Source organism: Pygocentrus nattereri, chromosome 4, assembly GCF_015220715.1.
Source record: "Pygocentrus nattereri isolate fPygNat1 chromosome 4, fPygNat1.pri, whole genome shotgun sequence".
Lineage (NCBI taxonomy): Eukaryota > Metazoa > Chordata > Actinopteri > Characiformes > Serrasalmidae > Pygocentrus > Pygocentrus nattereri.
Window position 1 is genome coordinate 26,356,982 of NC_051214.1, and position 23,729 is coordinate 26,380,710.

A 23,729-nucleotide genomic window follows, 5' to 3' on the forward strand; every position below is an offset into this window, starting at 1 on the left:
GAACATTTCAGAATGCTTTTAATTCAAAAGACACAACATGGTTACACAATCAGGACCTTTGGGTCAAAAAAAGACTTTATTTGGATTCTCTATGTACATTCAACATCACTATACACCATAGACGGACAGTTAGCAGGTGCTCCGGAGGAATGGGTGTGGTGTCCAGGGTTGTCTGGCTTTCATCTGGGTTTAAACAGCAGCTCCACAGGACAAGGACTAGGGGGAGACACAGAGACAACAGCTCCGTCACTGAATCTTGCTGAATACTGTGAGCACTATGAAGCAGTGTTGTTGATGAAAGGTGTTCTGCAGACCATTACTGCATTTTTTTTAGGGTGTACCTGTTTTCTCTCTCCTCTTTACACATATTCTGTTGACCGTCTTCCATTTCGCGGCTGTGAAGAGAAAAAAAATGTCACTTGTCAGTTACTGTTGCTCTTAAGTGCATTAAAGTCACTGACTAACAATTTTAACTGCAAACTAAATAAATAACAGTATTAGTTGGAGAACAAACGGGCAAGTTACTGCACTATTGCCTACCCGATATAAGAAGTATCCTCTACTCTGGATGGCGCCTGGGCCCTGCATTTCCTCCTGAAAAGAGAGAGAGTGCATTTTTAGATATGTTGTACTACAACTAGCGCATTACTTAAAGAGGAATTCCACTGTTGATATCTACAAAGCGGCTTGGAAAATGGACGGATGGATGTTGATATCTACACAGGTATTTAGAGTAGTGTGGTGTAAATAAATGACTTGAAATTAGATTTGACTGATTTTCTTTACAGTGGTGTTGCTAGGAACCAGGGGTACAATGCAAATATAGCCATTTTACTGAACCTACATACAGTATGTGTTCTGAGTTTGTATATGTAATGTTAATAAAATGGTAAAATAGTGACAAATCTGAAGAAAGAAGGTTTGTTTGGGTACTATTTAACATTATGCCCTGCATGTACCTCTTCACCACCAATGAATTAAAAAATCTGTAAAAAAATTCATTTTTCACAAACCTTATCTCTAAACTATTGTAAAACAACGCCTCAGGCACCTGGCAATGTATTCATAACCACTTCATTTTATATCTTTCTGTACAGTAACTCTTAGAGGCATTACTTGCTTAAGACGTTCCTGTCACCACTACTGTAAATGATTCTAAGTCTGTAAATTTGTCTAGAAGGGAGCATTTCACAGAAAACAGTCTGAATGACTTTTTTGACATGTTCACAATTGTATTATGCAAAATTTCAGGAAAACGATAGAATTCGTCTTTAAATTATGTGCATGAAAAAAGCCATTTCTCAATAACAGCGTCATAAGATCTGTGTTTCCTCACTGTTCAATTGAAAAACGTTGTTCCAATAGGAAAGCTTTCAAAAGAGTTTCTCTTTGAGCACCTGGTGGCGGGGCAGTCCTCATACCCAGCTGGGCTCAGGCTAAGAAGGCAACGTGGGGGGGGGGGGGGGGGGGGGGGTTTGCATGGTCTTTTAGGATGAGGTGGTCACGCCGCCCCCAGCCAAACAAACAGTATTCAATCTATAGCTTGTAGCCCTACCACATTCTCAACAACATCAAACCATTTACATAGCAGACAAGCCTGAAACAAAAACTACAAATATCATATCTTATTGTTTTCCTATTCATTCCTTTTCATATAGTTAACGTCGTTCCCTTGTTCAAATGTATTTACTTGTTATTCCTTGATAGTTTCCTAGCAAACTGTTCCTAGTTCCTAGTAGTTTTATGACAATTGACCTAAGCCATGGGTGTCCAATCTTACCCGCAGGACAATGTCCAATGTCACTAGGGGGGCCAGCATTGTAGCAGGTTTTCATTCCAACCAAGCAGGACTCTACATGATCAGCTGCTGAAGTCTGAGACGAACTTACTAAACAAGCGGAGCCAGCTTATTTCGAATGAAAACTGCCCTCTGTGGATGCACAAACTAAAGCTTCTAGTTTTCTCTCAGCTTCTGGATGAAAAACATTAGAGTGAGCTGGATGTCTAAACATGTTCACATCATGAGCTTTTGTCTATGTCTATGAAGGTTCCAGGTCATCCAAGTCATTTAATTATAGCACTAGTTGTTCATAGTGACTGGCCCTGTGGTATAATCTTGAATATCTCACCTCTCATGCTTGGGTTTGGTAAGTTCCAATGAGGTTTAGGAACACTCCTTAACATTAAAAGTTTTATGTTTGGAGTTTGAATAGAAGTTTGTAGTGCAAAATTCAACCCCCACCTCCCCCCACAGAAAAGAGTGTGGGTCAGGCCCCTATGGGAGGGTTGTAAACTAAACTGCAACTGACATGCCTGTAGAAACACAGGCAAATCTCGAACAGGAAAAGCGTCTGCACTTTAAATGAATGGCTGCTAGTTACTGAGCATGTTCGAAGCAGTTGTAAAAAGTAAATGATACTTGAATAAAGTGTTAATGCCGAATTTTAAGTCGTTAACATTATATTTCTTACATTTTGTGGCCGTTTAAAAGCAATAATGGATAAAAAGCAATAATCCACTCGAGTCCTGGCATTGCATTGATTTTATTCTGCTTTGCGTCATGCCTTAGCTGTGGGAATATCACTGTAACAGCCTGAGAGGATTATTTCTTTTCATTTTACTATTACATTAAACAATAACTAAAACGCCTCACATTTTCTCTCACAGTGTCTGTCATATCCAATAACACTAGTGGTAGATGCAGTCTTGTCTGTCCCTCAGTATATGTCAGCATATTTTTAATTTTTCCATTTTTGCATCCAATCCTTGGGGGGCCCTCACTGCTCAGAGCCCACCCACAGTGTGCTCCCCTACATCAGTGAGCTTGTTTGAGTGTTATGTCCCTGGCGATGCTGTAAGATCTGTGCTAAGCAGTGCAGGTCAGCGCAGATCATTTTAGTCAATAATTACTGGCCGAATGGAAAAGAACAGCTAATGCAACTAATTTTGAGCCGCAGTGCAACATGTGTGTTTGGAAAGGGATGCGCGCAAGCAGAAGCGAACGCGAATGCATCTCCACCTCCCATACACACACTCAAACACCCACTCAATCACTCACAAGAATGAACTGAAAACACACCAGAAGTGTCGGGGAGATTCATATGTAGGGAACTTGTAAAAAGAATTTCAAAGAAATATCATCCTGTGAGACATCCTACATACATACATCCTCCATGCCACTCAGTCGGCCCCTAATGCCCTAAACATGTATAAAAATCATATGAACGCTAAATTAAAGCAATGCCTAATGAGCGGAAGTGCAGCCTCAGAGATGCGCTATGATTGAATGAATCAATATAGTATTATACAAAGGTGAATCACAACATATTAAAAAAGGATGCAATTGAATTCTACAGTCAAATGCCTCTAGACCTGCTTACTTTGCAGTGGCTGCTCATGGCATCATCAGTCCCCCAAGTGCACTACCAGGGATAGAGCTCTCCTAACAACGTCATAACAAAACATTACACAATTAGACGCTACCATTCAAAAATTCTGAATCAATATTTTCGGAATCTATATTTTCAGCATGAAGGTGCAAAAAGATTCTTTGGAGCCTTGCCAGGGAAGAACCACTTTTAGTTCCCTGAAAAACCTTTAAAAAAATAGTAGGATCATCGCCAAAAATTAGAGATGGCACGAAACCTGTTTCTACAATACAGATCAGACAGACTTTTAAAAATCTATTAAGCCTGAAAATGAGCTATTTTTAATAGAACCACTTTACTAAAGCACCTAAAAGTAGGCTATAATGCTTAAACTAATCAGACAATCTACATGAGAGTGCACAATGTGAAGGCCTTCACTGATGTATGATTGATTTATTTTTGTGATTTATTCAGACATGAAATTAATTGCTACACTATGTATGATTTTTTTAAAAAATGAAAGAAGCAGCATTACTGAGTCAGGAAAAACGTAAAAAATATGGTGTCGTGTGCATTAACATCATATGCAAGGGCATGTATTAATGTACACGCGCACAGGCTCGAAAAGACGTTTCAGCTCATTCTTCTGGTCTCAAATGCAAAATTAACACTGTACTGATGAAGACATGATGCTGACAGTAGAGAATTCATTCACATCCTCAGAACATACGTCCTTTACCAAGTTGTGACTGAGTTGTTTCTGAATACTCTTTCACTGCGCCTGCATTCTTAGATTCATCCCCTCAGGGAAGGGGTCTGAAGCTCAACCAACGTTACAAAATGTTCTTCCCCACAATTACACGTTTCGACCAGAGAGGTCTCCAAATCCCTAAATCTTACATATTGAAGCAGGGTACACAAACTCTCGCGATCAACTGTTCTCTGTGATTGGCATAGATGCAGGAGGGTCATTTCAAAAGGATTAGTTTTTGCTTCTGCTGAGTGAGGCATTAGATTAACTTCTGATTGAGGCAGTGACACTTTTTGAGTTTCTTTGCCCTTTTTTTGAAAACAGAAAGCAGTTTATCCAGCATCATTGTACATTCAAACACACCTAGGGGCAATTTAGCATGTCCGGTCAGCTTGACCACATGTCTTAGGACTGTGGGAGGAAACCCACACAAAAAGGATCCAGCCATAGAATTGAACCCAAGCTCTTCTTGTTGGGAGGTGACAGTGCTACCCGCTGCACCACCGTGATACAAACAATGGGGCAAAAAAAAAAAAAAAAACGAAAACGAAAAAAAGAAGAAAGTGCAGAAGTGTTGCTTCTGGTGTGTATAGTTGTGATACATTTTGTTGGATTTGTTACAGCACTGGATCTGATTCATCCTAGTACTGATATATATTGGTATTGAATCTGTTGCATCTCTACTCAGAACCATTTTAAAAACACTGTGCACTGTAGTCCATCTGTTTCTCTGATACTTTGTTAGTCGCCCTTTACCCTGTTCTTCAGTGGTCAGGACCCCCATGGACCCTGACAGAGCAGGTACTATTTGGGTGGTGGATCATTCTTAGCACTGCAGTGACACTGACGTGGTGGTGGTGTGTTAGTGTGTGTTGCACCAATACAAGTGGATCAGACACAGCAGTGTCATTGCTGGACCGAGAATAGTCCACCAACCAAAAATATCCAGCTAACAGCGTCCTGTGACCACTGATGAAGGATAGAGGATGATTGGCTCATACTGTACAGCAAGAGATGAGCTATCGTCTCTGGCTTTACAGGGTAGACCAAGCATGCAGGCACATCGAATAGAGTGGACAGTGATTGAAGTGCAGCACTGCTGTGTCTGATCCACTCATACCAGCACAACACACACTAACACACCACCACCACGTCAGTGTTATTGCAGTGCATGCGAATGATCCACCAACCAAACAGTACCTTCTCTGTGAGGGTCCATGGTGGTCCTGACCACTGAAGAACAGGATAAAAGGGGGCTAACAAAGTATCAGAGAAACAGATGGACTACAGTCTGTAACTGTAGAACTACAAAGTGCACCTTTATAGTAAGTGGAGGTGATTAAATGGCCAATGAGTATAGAAACAAGGAGGTGATCATAACATTGTGCCTGATTGATGTATATTGGAGCCCTTTTCAGTCTGAAGAACTGAGCTTACATACACAGCATGTCCAAAAGTTTGTAGACACCTTCTCCTCTAACCTTTCAACTGAAATAAAGAGTATTACTATAGTGTTTGCTGCAGAAATAGATTCTAGTCTTCTGGAATAGCTTTACACTAGATGTTTGAACACTGCAGTGAGGATTTGATTGCATTCAGCCACAAGAGCATCAGTGAGGTCAGATACTGATACCGGCTCATTCCAAAGGCATAGCTTGGAGCACCATCACTCCAGAGAACATACTTCCACTGCCCCACAGCCCAATGCTGGAGGGCTTTATACCCCTCAAATAGATGCCTGGCATTGCGTGTAGTGATCTTATGCTCATGTGTGGCTGCTCCAGAGTGTCTTATTCCATTGGCAACGATCTTCTAGGGACACTATACAAACTGTACACGTGCACCTTAAAATAGCTGTATTCATTAATTGTCTGGATACTCGTGGAGACACAGTGTATGTGTAAGAAGGTTTTCAGTCATTAAGGTTATTGAATTGACACAGCATCAGATGTCAGATGTTAGCGGATAACATCAGCATCGCTCATGAGTCACGAGACATAACACTGAAGCATCAGTAGGAACAACACAATTACATCTATCTCGGAGATGTAATTGTGTGGACTGGAGAATGAAGAGAGATGGGTGATATTTTCATCAGGAAGAAGATATCATCTCTCTGTCTTATCTTCACAACGGGCTACATGAGGAGGAAGTATGCAGAGGATACATACATGTGACTCCACTCTTCTGCGTCTTCTGCTATGGAGCTTGGGTATGAGCTGCAGGAGAGGGTGGAACACAGTGGACTGACACATACACACATACAGGAACACAGAGAGAGAGAGATGAAAAACATGAACAACTGCCCTGAAAGAGAGAGGGCACAGGTCGCAGAGAGGACACCACCATCTCCACACATGCTGGCCTCCAGCCACACTCGCTCATACGCACACACACCCATACTCGTCCTCAGTGCGGCTCAGTGTTCATATTGCACGCAGAGTGCAGTGATGCTCGGTACAGAACACAGAAACAGGAAAGGCCATGCAAAAGCAGAATGTCTGGGTCAGCATCGTGAAGGCACAGGGAGAATCCCAGAGAGCAGAGAGAGAGTGTCTGTTTAAGGCATGAACGTGTGTACATTCCTGCAGTTCTAGACACAAGGGAAAGCATTGCAGCACTATAAAGAGATGTGGTTGGCTTCCTCAGGCCCTTTAAGGCCTTCAGAGGAGGCTTAATGATTTCTGTTGAATTAAAATATGTCTACATATTTTTAGTTCATTTTTATTTAATGCAATCATCACACATGTTGTATTAAAACTGCAAGTGTTGTAGCACTCTTCTTATGTTATTGCTAAGTTTTGATTGGAAGCCAAATGGTTAAATTCTTTAAACACTCAATGATCCATTCAGGGTTTATTTTAATAATTACAGACTAGGTAATTATTTTAGGTGACAAAATGGTAAGTACCAGGATAGTCTAAATGAATTATACTGAAATGTCTCATAGGTTCTAGGTATTACCCAGCTAAGGGCAAGGTATATATTCCGAAGTACTGGGTAATTATTTTAAGTAATAAGATGGTAACTAACAAGATTACTATGAAATGTCTCACAGGTTCTAGCTATTAACCAGGTTAGTGTGAGGTAGAAATTGGGTAATATGATGGTAAGCACCATTTCAATCTAATTTCATTACAATGAAATGCCCATCAGGCTCTATGTATTAAGTTTAAAAGAAATATGATAAAATACCTGAAAACTGAAAAACTATTCAGAACAAAAGGGGGTACTTACAAACATGCACACAATTTTGCAATAAAATGATGCATTTCAACAGAAAATTAATAAGAAAATAATAATGTTTTGCATTATAATGTACAGGAATTATTGTGTCAAAAAACAGTTGTCAAAAGGTTTTAATAAACAGGTATTACCACTGTGACGAATCCTACTTTCTCTTACAGTCTGCTTACACTTGCATAACAAGTGCCCATTTTTCTGAACTTTGTGGTAAGAACCCAGCAAAACCACAGAAAGAGTCCCTGATTTATTTTACCATTCAGATTCAGTTTAGTATAGGTAATATTACTAATAGATAAACATACTATTTAAGACTCTACAGATTCAAGTGAGCTGAGCTCCTACTCACACCCTGTTTATTCTTTTGAAGTTCCAGGTAAAAACATTATAACACATAAATACATTCCCTCTAATATTGACAATATACAACCCTAATTCCAATGAAGTTGGGACATTGTGTAAAACATAAAAACAGAATATGATGATTTGCAAATCCTTTTCAAACTATATTCAATTGAATACACTACAAAGACAAGATATTTAATGTTCAAATGGATAAACTTTATTGTTTTTTGCAAATATTCACTCATTTTGAATTTGATGCCTGCAACACGTTCCAAAGAAGTTGGGACCGGGGCAACAAAAGACTGGGAAAGTTGAGGAATGCTCAAAAAACACCTGTTTGGAACATTCCACAGGTGAACAGGTTAATTGGAAACAGGTGAGTGTCATGATTGGGTATAAAGGGAGCATCACAAGCAAGGATGTGGCGAGGTTCACCACTTTGTGAACAACTGCGTGAGCAAACAGTTTAAGAACGTTTCTCAACATGCAATTGCAAGGAATTTAGGGATTTCATCATCTACAGTCCATAATATCATCAAAAGATTCAGAGAATCTGGAGAAATCTCTGCAAGTAAGCGGCAAGGCAGAAAACCAACACTGAATGCCCGTGACCTTCCATCCCTCAGGCAGCACTGCATTAAAAACCGACATCATTCTGTAACGGATATTCCCACATGGGCTCAGGAACACTTCAAAAAAGCATTGTCAGTGAACACAGTTCGTCGCTCCATCTACAATTGCAAGTTAAAACTCTGCCATGCAAAGCAAAAGACATATATCAACAACACCCAGAAACGCCGCCGGCTTCTCTGGGTTCATCTGAGTTGGACTGACGCAAAGTCCTGACGAGTCCACATTTCAAATTGATTTTGGAAATCATGGACGTCGTGTCCTCCGGGCCAAAGAGGAAAAGGACTGTCCGGTTTGTGGCAAAGTTCAATTGCGCAAAAAAAGCAAAGTTCAAAAGCCAGCGTCTCTGATGGTCTGGGGGTGTGTTAGTGCCCATGGCATGGGTAACTTGCACATCTGTGAAGGCACCATTAATGCTGAAAGGTACATACAGGTTTTGGAGCAACATATGCTGCCATCCAAGCAACGTCTTTTTCGGGGACGTCCCTGCTTATTTCAGCAGGACAATGCCAAGCCACATTCTGCACGTGTTACAACAGCGTGGCTTTGTAGTAAAAGAGTGCGGGTACTAGACTGGCCTGCCTGCAGTCCAGACCTGTCTCCCATTGAAAATGTGTGGCACATTATGAAGCACAAAATACGACAACGGAGACCCCAGACTGTTGAGCAACTGAAGTTGTACATCAAGCAAGAATGGGAAAGAATTCCACCTACAAAGCTTCAACAATTAGTGTCCTCAGTTCCCAAACGCTTATTGAGTGTTGTTAAGAGGAAAGGTGATGTAACACAGCGGTAAACATGCCCCTGTCCCAACTTCTTTGGAACTTGTTGCAGGCGTCAAATTCAAAATGAGTGAATATTTGCAAAAAACAATAAAGTTTATCTGTTTGAACATGAAATATCTAATAAATAAAAAGTACTTTGGAGTTTGTACTTCACACTTACCTAGTTAATAGAACTTAGGGGACTGTGAAAGAAAGGGTTACCCAGGAATGGACAGTGGAATCCACCAATCATGTTTCGATTTATCAGTTTTGTGAGAAAAAAAATCTTCTGCAAGTTCTAGATACATAACTGACTGGGAATTTGAGGGCTAGTTCATTCAGTTTTCGGATGTCAACAATGGAAAATCGCAGCTGCTCTATGTCAGACCTCTTTCCTGAAAGAGTCCCTATAAAATTGCTCCATAAATATATGTTAATGTCTATTCAGGCTTCACATAAAACATAAAATGTCTAACAAACTCTAATGTATGTATTTAATCTAGAATGGCCAAAAAATGTTCATGTGAACTGCAGTTAGTCATTACATACTACTCGAATCCCATAGGGGCACTAGCAAAAAATAGTATTATCACAGAGTTTTCTTGTTTTTTCCCGTTTTGAACTTTATAGCCTGAACCAAAGGCCGAGCTCTATTCCTCATTGATTTTGCATTTTAATTGGATTGGAACTAATGTGGATTACCATAAGGCAAAATTGTGCAACATGCTAAAGTACACTTATGAAGTAATATGAAGGTGTAACGATTTTAATACATACTGAAAAACTGCTGTTGCTGACCATGGGTCTCTTTTTTATCATCTCTTGTGGAAACTGTGGAAATCAATGATCAAAATGAACCATCTGGGGCATCCTATTAGAATAAAGTGGGTGAGGAGAAGAGGGCATGTCTGGTGAACTGTAGTGGATAACACCTCTGCCTTCTACACTGTAGACTGGGGTTCTATCCACCGCCTTGACAAGCACCCTACACTATACCTAAAAGAGTCCTTGGGCAAGACTCCTAACATTTCCTGCATCTACCTGTGTAAAATGACCAAATTGTAAGTCGCTCTGGATAAGACCATATGTTATGCACACACCTGCGCTCAAATGACTGGGATTTTTAGAAATTGTAAGCATTATTATTTGTTGTGGTTTTTAGGGTGTATTTTGTTCGAGGACAGTGTGACAGACATCAATAAAAGCAGAACTTATCTAACCCAAACCAAATTTGAAGATTTGTGGATTGTTACTCCACTACAAAGTACATACTCAGGCATCACTTAATTTGCTGTATTATGTCGAGACACTACCGTATCATATCAAAACAAATTTTGTGTATTGTTACACCACTAATATAAAATGTTGTAAACGAGTCAGAAGCTGAAGTTGAAAAGTACTCCCTGGGTCTGCTAGGGGGCAGCAGTCTACCATCCTTTGAAGGCTTTTCTCTTCTTGACACTTTTTGTCAGTGTACTCTAGGTTAAAGGAGAATTCCACCAGTTGTTCAGTTTCTGTATAATTCACTTTACGATGCAAACAGTCATTCAGAGTGTTTTGATGTAATATGTGCCACCCGAGAGCAAGGTCAGAAATGTTCCCAACATTGGTGATAGGAACCAGACATTTAATACCTTTAAAACTCTATATCAAAATTAAATCCAACCTAAACAGTATTTTAATCTATTCATTGTGGACACGTTTTTGCAGGGATTTTGGACTTGACACTAGGTCATTATCAGTGTTACATTAAACACTTTCAGTTCACTCACTCATTTGCCATTACAGCACCACTAATTCATTCAGGTAGGCCACCCACATAACAATGCTCAGATTGTTAGTTAGAGAAGCTAAGAGCAACTTCTTTACCTGTCCAAGGCCAAACAGTTCAAATAAAGTAGCTGCCGTGCCAAATTCAGAAGTTAATTTCATCCCAAATTAATTTGCAAAACTGTCATTGTTGAGGGAGTTTTCAAGAAAATTACAGCACTTAAGAAACACTGTCTGCAATGAATAATTTAAGAGCTTTTTAATGAACAAAGGGTATTTTCATAAATTGGCCCTGTCTGGATGGTTCTTTTCGACACCATTTGTGTTCTGACACATCTTGGCAGGCCAGGTGATGAGCAGCAAGGCAATGAACATGCAGGCAGTGAATAGCACGCAGTGAAGACAGCCACACAACGTGAAGAAGCCACAGGTCATACAGAGAAGAGGAGAAGAAAGCGATGTTCATTGTTGTGCATTTGTTTTTTGTCTATAATCTTCAAGGTAGCTTTAAGGTAACTTAAAGGTCTAAGCCAAAACTGCAACTTCACAGAACAGTGACAGAATGAGGTAAGCGGCAGGTGTTCAGAGTAGAACAGAGTGGATGGGATAATCTCAGATAACCTACCGTCCCGTCAGACATTCCAGCACCATTCGCCTTAGTGTAGTGAAATAAAAACTACACATTCACAGCAGGACATGTACGTAAACAAGTACGAAGACGCGAAACAGACAGTGTGCCAAAATGAAGTAGAAAGTAAAAGCAAACGTGCACAAAAAAAAACCAAAAACACAAGGACATACAAGTAGCATATAACAGGTACAATTACACAAAACGTGATTACACGAGCACACAGACATGGAAAAAGGGTTGTTGTTATGATCGTGTTGGACAGTAATTGCAGTAATTGATGACTGTGTAAAGGGTAAAAGTACTCACTCTTTTACTCGGCTCTCGAGCTGCCAACTCCTTTAATAGAGAGAGACACGGTCAAACTTACTTATTTTATAGACATAAAATGTTGTTGTATATTGTTCATGTTTTCTCATACTCTCGTTTTGGTGGGCCAGAGGCCTAATATATAGATTGAATTATTTCCATCTGCAGTCCTGCAGTAAAAAACGTAACCCTGTATTGCACAGTGTTGCCCTATGGTAACAATTACTTTCTCAATTTTAGGGAAAAGCAGTAATCTAAAATCTATGTTTTCCTATTTTATTGTAGAAAAAAGACAAATGCTTTACATCACATGACCATGAATTCTTGTTATGATGTTGTTATTATTATACATTCAAAATACCAACTGAAATTGTATTAATTTCTAATGTTGGTAAATATGCATTTGTACATTTCACTAAGTACAAGGTGAATTTTTTGAGTCTTGTTTTCAATAAAAGGATGTTTTTAGAGAACATTTTGATTTCATGGTACTTCTTTTTTATTTTATGGTGCTGTGCTACGATTGCGCATACACCACTTTAAAAATAATAAATTTATTTTTTTCAAATATTTTCATTATTTGAGAAATTATAAATAATACAACACTTTTATTATATTTAAGCAATAATTCATGCAATAGAGGGCTTAAACACAATGAGGCATTCAGATCTTACATCACTGCTGTCGGAACAAAATCTCGTATCTCCAAAATGGTAAATTGTAAGGAAAAAACTTACTGTATCTTTAATGTAAGTCAATGGAACCAGGTGTTTTTCCAAGTAATTTTGGGACATTTCTTCTGATCGATTCATCATGAAATTTACACACATTATAAAGAGCAACATGTATTTTCAAATTGTGCCAAAAACTGAAAAACGTTTTATTCAGACAGCAGCAATATATTTACAAGGATTATGTTATGATCTATTTGATCATGATCTGAACAGAAGGCATTAATTTAGACAAATCTATTTGTCTAAATTAAAAAAGCATTTTTTATAGGGAGGGTACTCTCTATTGGGAGGTGGCTGCTCCAAACCCTAATCCCTGAATTTCAACTTGTGAAAAAAATACTTTCGTTGCAACGTTTTTAACAGAATCTTTTTTTTTCAGAATTAAATTGAAAGATTAAGATTTATCATGAATTTTAGCAAGTCAGACTGCATCCCTGTCCCGGATTCTGCTTCGCGTCATGCCTAATAAAACCCTCCCCAATGCTAAAATCTCAGTAGCTCATGCTCTCTCATGGCTTACTGCTTTATTCTATTACAGAAGAAACCTATTTTAAATGTATTGTCTTGAGTGTATTGATACCCATACTTGACTGCTGGTAAGCTGCAACTAAAATGTACTAAAGCCTACTTAAACCAAGAAATTCTTCTACATAATACACTTAAGTTGATGACAAACATACTTTGTGTAAATCCATGAATTCGAGTTTGCTCGAATATATAGAATGTTAGTATTCTCTATATACTTCACATATGCTATTGATGTACTTTGTATGCTTCGATCTTCGTCTCCAAGGAATATAAGGCTTTTCTAGACAGCAGAGATCTTAAGGTTTATAGTATGTCTATTCAAAAATATTCTGTTTTCTAAAGCTAAAATAGCACAAAAGCATTCACCTGAGATTTTCGCAGCACCCCCAGCATCAACCCGCAGAAGTCCCGCAGTACGTCAGATGTCTAAAATGGAGACATGGGAGGGGTTGCAGACAGTTTAATTGGATACTCTACTTCCAGATGGCTCAAGTCAAGCCTAAATGCTATGGAAATGGCACAAAGATGTTTTCCGAAGCCCAGAGCAAACTCTGCAGCTGCATGGTGCTGACTTAAAGGAGTTTTTTTGGGTAACATTAAGTGACAGTGCTTTGCATAAAGACTCACTCACCCTGAGGGGTTGTTCTGCGGAGAGGTAGGACGAGCACGCATTATCTATCTGCGGGAGAGGGCAGAGGAGAAACATGGGGGTGAATTGATTTCAGGGAGGAAGAAAGCTTTCTGTAAAAAAAATACTGGAATATTTAACATTTCAAATGTCATATGACTCCTCTGAAATGAAAATGTACCAGCTACATTTGAAAGTCATTTGACAGAGTTACAAAAGGTTATAAGCACTGAACCGTTTTCACAGATCACCCTGTTTTTAATTTTTAGATCGTGTTTCTCTTTGAACTCTGCAAATATTATAGTAATACTCATATTTAATTGTCAAGTTTTGGTTGTAAACAAAAGGGTAAAATTCTCAACAAAAAAATTATTTGATCAGGTCTTTTTTCTGTGGTATCTAAATAGATACAGCCAAGCTGGCTCCGCTATTGGTTAGGCCTTCAGGACCTAAACTAAAGGCCGATTGTGTCAGATTAACCATTTACAAAATTAGGAATTAGGAATGGAACCAATCAATTTCATAAGTAGAAAAACTCATTCTAGGCCTTCTGGAAATCCTGCATATGTTGAGCAGCGATCTGGCCAATGCTGGATTGGATAATTGAAAGAGTGGGGACAATACCAGGTGGGCCAGTAGCACGTTGGGCCACTTACACTCGCATATAAGCACAAGACCGTTAAGACAAACTATAAATGTTACATCCAAGTGTATATCTGTAGTAATTCAGGCATTAAATTACAGCAGCTAACAGCTCAAGTGAAACAGTCTCAGTTTGCTGATTGTAACTGAGTCTTGTACAGCAGACAGAGATTAGATGAAGCTGAAGTTCGCTTCTTATTCTCATTTCACCTTAATTGATGTAACAGTTTCAGACGCCTTCCTGGGTGCCAGCTTCTAACTGCTGCACTATTTAAGATGAAACGGAAATGAGAATAAGAAGCTAACATCAGCCTCGAGAAATTCAAGCAAGATGGTGTGGATCTGTTATTGGCTGGCACACCAGGCAGGGCTCTATAGAGTTCATGATTTTGCCAGTTTTCATCCCTAGCTTGCCACATCGGTTATCTCAGTGTAGCACATAAATGGCATAACTGAACATGTGGTGAGTTTTAAAAAAAGTTATTTCACACAAAGGCAAAATGGGTGTGTGTGGTGGGGTGTGTGTGGTGCGGGGTGCGTGGTGGGGTGACGTTAGTCTGAACCTGACTGTTTCAGTCAGACGGAAAACACCGGGCGCTCTAATCCAGAGATCGTTACTAAAGTAACTGCAAAACATCTTCATACAAGGTAAAACATACAGCAACGTGGCTGCTGCAGGATTGAAATAAAACACAAACATTTTTTTTGTGACCTTCAAATGTCCTGGTTTGATCTAGAACAGCCAAAAATGTGAATCGGTGTTAGCCTAACGCTAAAATACTACTAGAATAGTATACTAGCAGAAATCAACATTATTATAGAGGCTTTGTTCCTCGTTTTTTACTCGTTTTTGACAATCAGAGCACAAACTGATGGCCTAACTCTAACACACAGCTATGAAAACAGGTCTCTGAGCAATTCCACACAGCTACTTAGCTGCACCTGTAGCTCACATGAACAGAAAGAGCAGAGGCTTAGTCATTAGTAAACTCTGGGGCTGCAGGCGACATGATGTGTTATGGCCCCTAAGGATCAGACTTTGGTTTTGAAATTTAAAGTTATGAGGGAGATATCAAATGGATTTAAGGACAGATTAAAGGGTTTAATAAGCGCGTGAGCAGATATCTACACTCTTACTGTGTGTGCGCGTGATGTGGGTGGGAGTCAGCAATACCCACCAGGTTTAAGAGCTGCTCATGCTGTACTGTAGATGGATTCAGGAACACTGGAGTACCTTTTAAACAAACAAACACACAATAATTATAGTTTTATTACGGTCATTTCCACATACATAATTGTTGCTAAATATAAATGTGAGGTCTATTGTCTTAAATTATGGACAGCCAAATACGGCATTCCAAAACGTATTATAGACACTTTCAAGAATTTCTGTTGATTATATACTTTTTTGGGTTGTGGGCTTTACAAGAAATACCACTATATACTGCATTTATTAGAGTTATATAAAGAATTTATATATAAAAAACTTTGTAAAAACTATGTAAAATTTAGCACACTGAGGGAAAAGAAACACAAAAAAGTGTCATGTACAAATATTATATCAAAGCAAATTTAATATGCTACATTTTAGGTTTCCCAATATTTCCAGAAATTGCACACAAACATGTAAAATCAATTAAACATAACTATGGATACCCAAACTTTTATAATAATAATCATCATCATCATCGTTTAATATTTAAGTTTTACTATGGTAAATATCGTTGCTGTCAGAAAAAAACCTTGTATCTCCATTTTGTCATTTTTCAGTTTTTGACCTAATTTGAAAATACCTGTTGTCCTTTAGGTTGTGTGTAAATTTCATGAAGAATGGACCAAAAGAAATGGCCCAAAATTACTTTGAAAATATTCTGGTTCCATTGACTTACTTTAAAAGTAAAGTAGCTTTTTCCTTCTCCTGTAAAGTTACCAGTTTGGAGATTTTCTTCCACCAACAGCGATATGGTTAATATAATCAATAAGAAATAACCATCAAATACATTTCTTGTCTTTGCACAATACAGGACTTTTGTAAAGCTGCTGTTTGTTGCTTGTTAGTATTTATTGTTTGCATATTTATAAATATGTTATGATACACAAAGCGTAACACTCAAGTCACTGGACCACAACCAATCACAAACTGCCAGTACTGACCCAGGAGAGTGTCTAGACATTAACGTCATGAAGCTCCTCACATTTTAAGCCTCTTGTTACATTTTCATTCGGGCTGCTTCAAATCTATCCTTTTCCAGGCACTTCAGGCTGCAGTGGACAGGATATTTTGGTGGATGTTGCCCTTTTACACTGATGTGAGATCAATCCTGCTTTTTTTGTTCAATGGCTGAATTAAGACTCGGGTTGGACGAGCTGCAGGGTGAAGTACATCAGTGTAAAAGGATCATTTCTCCTCTGGACAGTCCTGTCACAGCTATAAATGCAGCATGATTCATGATTCAGCACTGCTTTCGTCAATAAGCCCTTCATTTGAATCTCCTGTTTTTTCACAGTAGTCAGAGTAAATGAATCAATCAACGTGTTATTTAATCTGTCAGTCACCTTGGTTGATCTGGACACCACTGATGATCTAATCAATGAGCTTTCCCCAAACCACACCAATCAATAGACTTCTAGTCATGCCAAGTAATGAGGGGAAAATATTTTAATTAATCCTGAAACAAAGGATCATAAAACAGAGCATAGCAATGCATTTCAGTGAGTGTGTGTACATGCACTCAATAATCCAATCATAATCCAACGTAACCACCACACTCTGATCTGGAAATCTGGCTGAGAAATCTGATAAAGAGAGCTGCACTTTAGCTCAGTAATCAGATTTCTCAGTGCACATAAACTTGTACTCTGATTTCTATCGAATTTCTCAGCCTGCGCATGCGCGAGATCAGACTGTGGATGCCACAAGACGCAGCAAAACCAAACACGAAATGAAGGATTTCAATATTCTTCGTCTTCTGGATGATGTAAGTTCATATTTTCAGGTAACGTGGCACCTCTTACACATCGTCTATCCACATCTTGTATCTTGTATCTACCTCAGACTAACTGCACATAGGGAATGTGTACAACAGCACATTTCATAGTTTTATGTTATAGCTTATTACTGTACAACTGTACATTGGAATAGTGTAATACTAGTGTATATTGTGTTTATGTGGATATTCACAGTCGGTGTATATATTTTTTGCCTTCTTATATGTATGTATATATACATAAAATTTAAATTCTATAAGGGGGATACTCACCTGAGATTTTCACTCACCTTGCACCTGTGTAAATGTGAGGTGACAATAAACGTGATTTGATTTGATTTGATTTGATACGATGTTTTAAAAAAAAGTCACGGCATGGAGTTTTATGAGTTTGACATTACATTTACGTTGCGTCTGATTCTGTGAGTTTATGGGCTGGTTGTAAAGCGGTAATCTGATTACTGTCTGACTCATGTAGACCTGGAGTTTCCCCATTATCTGATTACTCAAGTGATTGTTGAATTAAACGCTTAAAATCTCAGACTTATTTCATACTAAGGCTTATTACATAGTAACTACAGGGACTTCAATACAAACTGGTTGAGCAATTCTTAATCAAATCAAATCACATTTATTGTCACATCACAATGTGACATCACATTGTCACATCACAGGTGCAAAAGTGAGTGAAAATCTTAGGCGTGTAGCCCCCTTGTAGTACTTAAATACTATATATATATATATATATATATATATATATAGAGAGAGAGAGAGAGAGAGAGAGAGAGAGAGACGGTTTGCAGTTTTTGACATAATTTGAAAACGCCTGTTAGCCTTTACATGGGGTGTAAATTTCATGATGAAAAGAAATATATACTCTATACAATAAAAGGAGTAGAGTATACATTTCACTATGCAATGAAATATATTTCAAAATGATAATATAACACCAAATGATATATTTTCACTTTGTCACCCAGCCCTAGTTGTTTGTACCAAAAGCAATCAAGCTGAATTTTTACATGACTATGCACCAACATCACTTTATTGCTTGCAATTAAACAGGCTGCTGTGTGCCTTTACAACTGACATGCGTAAATCGTCTGATTGGCTTCTCTGCAATGTGACATCAAAAAAACAGTGAATTCCAGTGAAAGCCCATTTTTTAACATCTAAGTCTCATCTTGTATAACACTTACATGCAAATGTTTGAATACTGGTCAATAGACATGTTTGTTGATAGAGTTTAACTACATTAACACATCCTCTACATACAACACATTTCAATATCGCATTTTCTGCTCATTTTAGCAGACAGTTTAGATTTATTGACCGAGCTTAAAAAGTAAAACGCAAAATATAAAATGTGCCATAACTTTTTTACCAGCCACATTTTATGTTTTACAAGAAATGTGTCAAATACAGTAAACAAACAGCAATCGTGCTCTAACGTGTGCAGAAGTGTGTTCTCTGTCTAGGATGTGCAACTGATTTTCATTTAGAAGATCAACAGCACATAATTTGACCAGGGGTGCCCAAACTTTTGCATACAGCTGTGTATAAACTGAACAATACTTTGGTTCTTTGAAACTTTAATCTCTACATTCTGTATCCATCACAGTGTCAGCCTCCTCTCTCAGCCCGCACATGCAGTAAGATCATAAGTCTGTGAGCAGATCAGCACGAAAACCAAAGTGCTAGTGTGAACTGTATTAAGGTGCCTTGAGAACATGAATTCATCCATCTGATATAAGTCCAAACGTCATCCACCGATACATCAGCCACGCTGTCAACTATCAGAATACCAACAACTATCAGACACACGATGTTTGCAGCACAACACAAAGCGAAACGCACGCAGCCTCAGTCCAAAATTAAACCATATGCCAGGTCAAACATGCAGCTTTTACTGTGTTTAAATCTCTTCAGTCTTTTGTTAGAACTGAGGGATTTTCCTCCTCCTGAACCAGCAGGAGCTGGAGAGCCTCACTCCGACTGCCTTTCCTCAGCTCTCTGTTAGGAGCCTTTTACAGCCTAAATACCGAATTTCCAAAATGACTGATGGCAAATTGGCTTTACATGCTAATATGAACGCAATCATTCACTCAGAATACTGTATATAGACAAACACAGGTGTAGATTTTGGGGAGTGGGATGGGAGGACATGTCCTCTTCAACAATAAGTCACTCTTAACCTATCTGAACCTTGCTTTTTAAGTGGATCTTACTGCTTTTGGTTGGTAAATGTGATGAAAAGATATTTAATATATTCTAAATCATATCATTTTTAAACAACTATGGCTTATACCAGGGGTGGGGAACTGGTTCTTAAGGGCCAGATTCACACACAATTTGGAAAATATCCGTCTCAAACATCTCTGATGCAACTCACCAAACTGGGCTGGATGCTGGCCCTCAGTTCCCACAGCTGGCTCTAACAGAGGTTTTTATATTGATGCAGTAATGCAGAACAACTATAACACATATCACTACAACATACATCACTACTTCACTGAATGGATACATTAACAGCAGCAAAATAATCTAAAATAACAAAATTAAATTCAATTAAAAATAGATACATCAAATTTAACAATAATAATACTGATGGTAATTAGACATTGGGGGAATGAAAATATAGTGCACAGGTCCAGATATCTGAGGATATCATTTTGAGGGAAGTAATCCAATGCTCCGTTTCTCTCCGTTTGTTTATAAGAAGGTAGGATTATTCAACTCAAATCTAGATGTTCCTTCACGGCTTTACGTTCCTGCGCAAAGACTCATGGGAAATGAAGTCCGTATATATTTACAATCTTTCACGCTCCTTTACTGTAGCCGACTGAGCCGGCTCCACTGCTCTGATGCTCAGGAGTGTCAGGGTGTTTAAAAGTGAGGTAAAGTACGCGGGTTATTTGTGATAAAGTAAGACACTGCTAGCCTGATGAGCTAGCTAGTTATCTGTCTATCGCAGACTCGGCTCAGACGCTAACTTAGATAAGCTAATGCTAGTTTGTTAGCGATAGCTGTCTAGCTAGCCAGTTTAGTCGTAGCAGATTTTAGGTGTAGCAAATTTATTTAGTTGGTTAAACCTCTGATTAAACTCGCCTGCTTTAAATGGGTTTTGGGCCGTTTGAGTTCTGTTGTCTGTTGGTTCTGTCGACCTGACGTGAAGCGTCTGCTTGAGTTTCATTGTGTTAAAGCTGATAAAGTGCAGTCCGATTCTCTCTCTCTCTCTCTCTCTCTCTCTCTCTGTCTGTCTCTCTCTCTCTGTATCTCTCTGTCTCTGTTTTTCTCTTTCTCTCTCTCCCTCTATCTGTCTGTCTCGCTGTCTCTTTCTCTCTCTCTCTCTCTCTGTCTCTGTGTCTGTCTCTCTCTCTCTCTCTCTCTGTTTCTCTCACTCTCTCTCTCTCTCTCTCTCTCTCTCTGTCTCTCTGTGTTTCTCTCTCTCTCTCTCTCTCTCTCTCTCTGATGGCTACACTAATCTGTGTGTATAAATGGTAATGAAGGAAAGAAAGACTGATGTTAAAACTATTTTGAGCATCTTAAATCAGATGGCTCGGGTGGTCTGGATGAGCCCCCTCAGACTTACAGTGAAGCCTATGGCACCACTTTAATGATCATGTGCTCACAGCTAACACTGCATTAATCATACATAGATGACAGAGTAGCGCTGACAGACACCTGTTGCTTGTAGCTCTGACTTGGTGTAAATCATTGACTGTAAATCATTTCATTTGGCTTTAAATTTAGACCCAGGCTGCGCTGTAAGTCTTTGAAAGTTTGCTTACTTTTTTTTTACGTGTTTCCAATAATCTTTTATAGACAGGCCAGTTATTTCCCCAGCTCACCTGTAAAAGATTATTTGTTCAGAGGTTTTTCATTTAGACTGAATTATAAGCGTTTACAAGTTCTCTCGTTACGCTGCCCGTGATTAGACTGTAAACCTTATTTGTTTAGGTTCTGAGCTGTCAGATCTGGGCTCAGGCTGCATTATTAGGACTTAAAACTGTAATTGTTTCACTGGCATCCAGTGGCTTCCATCAACCATAAATGTTATTGTTCAGCTGTTTTAAAGTGTGATCACATCTTTTTCATTTCCAGTAACTTCCCTCCACAGTGAAGGATCATTTGTTCAGAGTGTTTACATTTGGACTCTGCAATAGAGCACTAAAAGATTAAGATTAAGTGACCCTTATTAGTCCCACAACAGGGAAGTTTCACCTCTGTATTTAACCCATCTGTGAAGTGAAGCATCACACACACACTAGTGAGCACACACACACACACACACACACTAGGGGGCAGTGAGCACACTTGCCGGGAGCGTGGGCAGCCCTATCCGCAGCGCCCGGGGAGGGGTTGGGGGTTAGGTGCCTTGCGCAAGGACACCTTGGTCACGCACTGTCAGCACCGGCAACCTTACAGTTACAGGGTTGGTTCCCAAACCTCAGCCCATGACTGCCAAAATCTGGAAATTCCACAGATTTTTCAGAATTCCATAATCAAATCCCTAAGATGTAAACAGTCATTCAGGGTTGTTTGATGTGAAACGCTCAGTTCAAGCCTGAATTGCTCACAGTGCTTGTGAAGGGAACCAGGCGTCTGAGGTATGCAGTGTCTCCAAAGCCTCCTTCACAGAAAGCTAGCCCACAGAATGGTTATGAATACACTGGCTGGTGCCCGAGAGTTTTGAGACAAGCTTTTGGAAAAAGGAAAAATAAAACTTAAAAGTATTTTCACATTTACTATTTTACCATTATCACCATTACATATAGAAACTCAGGACCCACTGTAAGACCAAAAGAAATGGCTGTACACGGTGTTTCTCTACAGCGACTCAGTTCACATCAAACCACTCTGAGTGACACTGTTTCCATCTCAACGGCTCAATTTTGCGGATTCTTTCCCCCTTGACAAGTTTTAACACACTCTTAAAAAAAGATGGTTCTCAAAGAGTTCTTTAGTAAAGGCCAAACCAAGAGTTCTATATAGAACCTTTTGCATACTGAAATATTTCTTTGCATGGTGAAATGGTTCTTCAGATTGATGGAGAATATGTGTTGTATATGATTCTTTATAGAACCCTTTTGAAAAAGGTTCTAGCACCAAAAAGGATTCTGCTATTGTTATGGCATCAACCTCCATCAGTCTGAAAAACCATGTCACCATGCAAAGAACCGTTTCAGCATGCACATCATTCATTAAAGTGCTCATGGTTCTATAGAGAACCACTGTCTTTACTTAAGAACCCTTGAAGAGCCATTTTTTGAAAGTGTTGTGACAACAGAAGTCTTTTTGGTCTCTATATGCACACTTAAAATGATGGTTCTTCAAGTGTTCTTTAGTACAGAACCGTAAAGACTCAAAGTACCCTTTTTATGATTAAATGGTTCTTTGCACCATGAAAGGGCTCTTCAGACTGATGGAGAACGTGCAGTAGATGGTTTTATATGGACCCTTTTTAAAAAACATTTTTTATAACACGTAAAAAGGTTTCTTCTTTTGTTGCAAGCTTGACATTGAGTAAAAGAACCCTTTTTGGTGCTATAAAGAACCTTTTTTGAAAAGGTTCTATATAGAAAAACCATTTACAGCACAATCTCCATCAGTCTGAAGAACCATTTCACTATGCAAATCCAAGTAATCATGGAGAGGGTTCCTTGCGTGCTCATGGTTCTATATAGAACCACTTTCTTTACTAAAGAACCCTTGAAGAACCATCTTTTTTAAGAGTATAGAAATATTTTACTCATGGTTCTAAATAGAACCACTCCCTTTCCTAAAGAACCCTTGAAGAGCCATCTTTTTAAGAGTATAGAATTATTTTATAGATGAAGGGGGTGAGGGTCTGAAGGTGAGGGACTAGAAAGCGGGGGCTCACCTGGGCAGAGCGGCGCGACGGAGAAAGATGAAGGGGGTGAGGGACTAGAAAGCGGGGGCTCACCTGGGCAGAGCGGCGCGGCGCAGAGAGATGAAGGGGATGAGGGTCTGAAGGTGAGGGACTAGAAAGCGGGGGCTCACCTGGGCAGAGCGGCGCGACGGAGAGAGATGAAAGGGGTGAGGGACTAGAAAGCGGGGGCTCACCTGGGCAGAGCGGCGCGACGGAGAGAGATGAAAGGGGTGAGGGACTAGAAAGCGGGGGCTCACCTGGGCAGAGCGGCGCGGCGCAGAGCAGCAGCAGCGCGAAGAGTGCGAGGCTCGCGCTGTGAACTGGAGAAAGTGCGCTGCCGCTGCTGCTCGCGCTCGTCCTCGCGCTGCTTCTGTAGTTCAGGCTCGCGCTGCTGCTGCTGGGGCTCGCGCTCCGAGTCGCTCGCTTTGGGCACCTGTTGCTCTTCATGTTGCCGACGGCGCGCGCACACGTTCCGCTCCGTCGCTCGCGCTCTTTTGGACGCTGTGGAC

General features: G+C 39.5%; 1 protein-coding gene across 5 annotated transcripts; it reads right to left on the minus strand.

Annotated features, from left to right (window-relative positions):
* Positions 1 to 23,729, minus strand: nmu (neuromedin U). 5 transcript variants are annotated; one of them, XM_037538162.1, is made up of 10 exons: positions 23,478 to 23,729; positions 15,519 to 15,574; positions 13,702 to 13,749; positions 13,437 to 13,496; positions 11,809 to 11,838; positions 11,497 to 11,547; positions 6,291 to 6,365; positions 541 to 594; positions 342 to 395; positions 1 to 216 (listed from the first exon to the last, which is right to left on the minus strand). In XM_037538162.1, exons 1-9 carry the CDS (start codon positions 23,665 to 23,667, stop codon positions 360 to 362), a joined length of 600 nt encoding a protein of 199 aa, XP_037394059.1. In that variant the 5' UTR covers positions 23,668 to 23,729; the 3' UTR covers positions 1 to 216; positions 342 to 359. The 5 variants fall into 5 exon arrangements, with proteins under 5 accessions (XP_037394059.1, XP_037394060.1, XP_017543078.1 ...); XM_037538163.1 differs by lacking the exon at positions 15,519 to 15,574 and having other exon boundaries at positions 13,702 to 13,715; XM_017687589.2 differs by lacking the exon at positions 11,497 to 11,547.

Bases quoted from the DNA above. Each gene is read 5' to 3' on its own strand.
- nmu (XM_037538162.1), bottom strand. From the start codon at position 23,667: ATGAAGAGCAACAGGTGCCCAAAGCGAGCGACTCGGAGCGCGAGCCCC. The intron at 13,497-13,701 runs GTGAGTGAGTCT...TCTCCATTTTAG, and splicing joins CCGCAGAACAACCCCTCAGG to ACATCTGACGTACTGCGGGA. The intron at 595-6,290 runs GTATGTATCCTC...CTCTCTTTTCAG, and splicing joins GCAGAAGAGTGGAGTCACAT to GAGGAAATGCAGGGCCCAGG.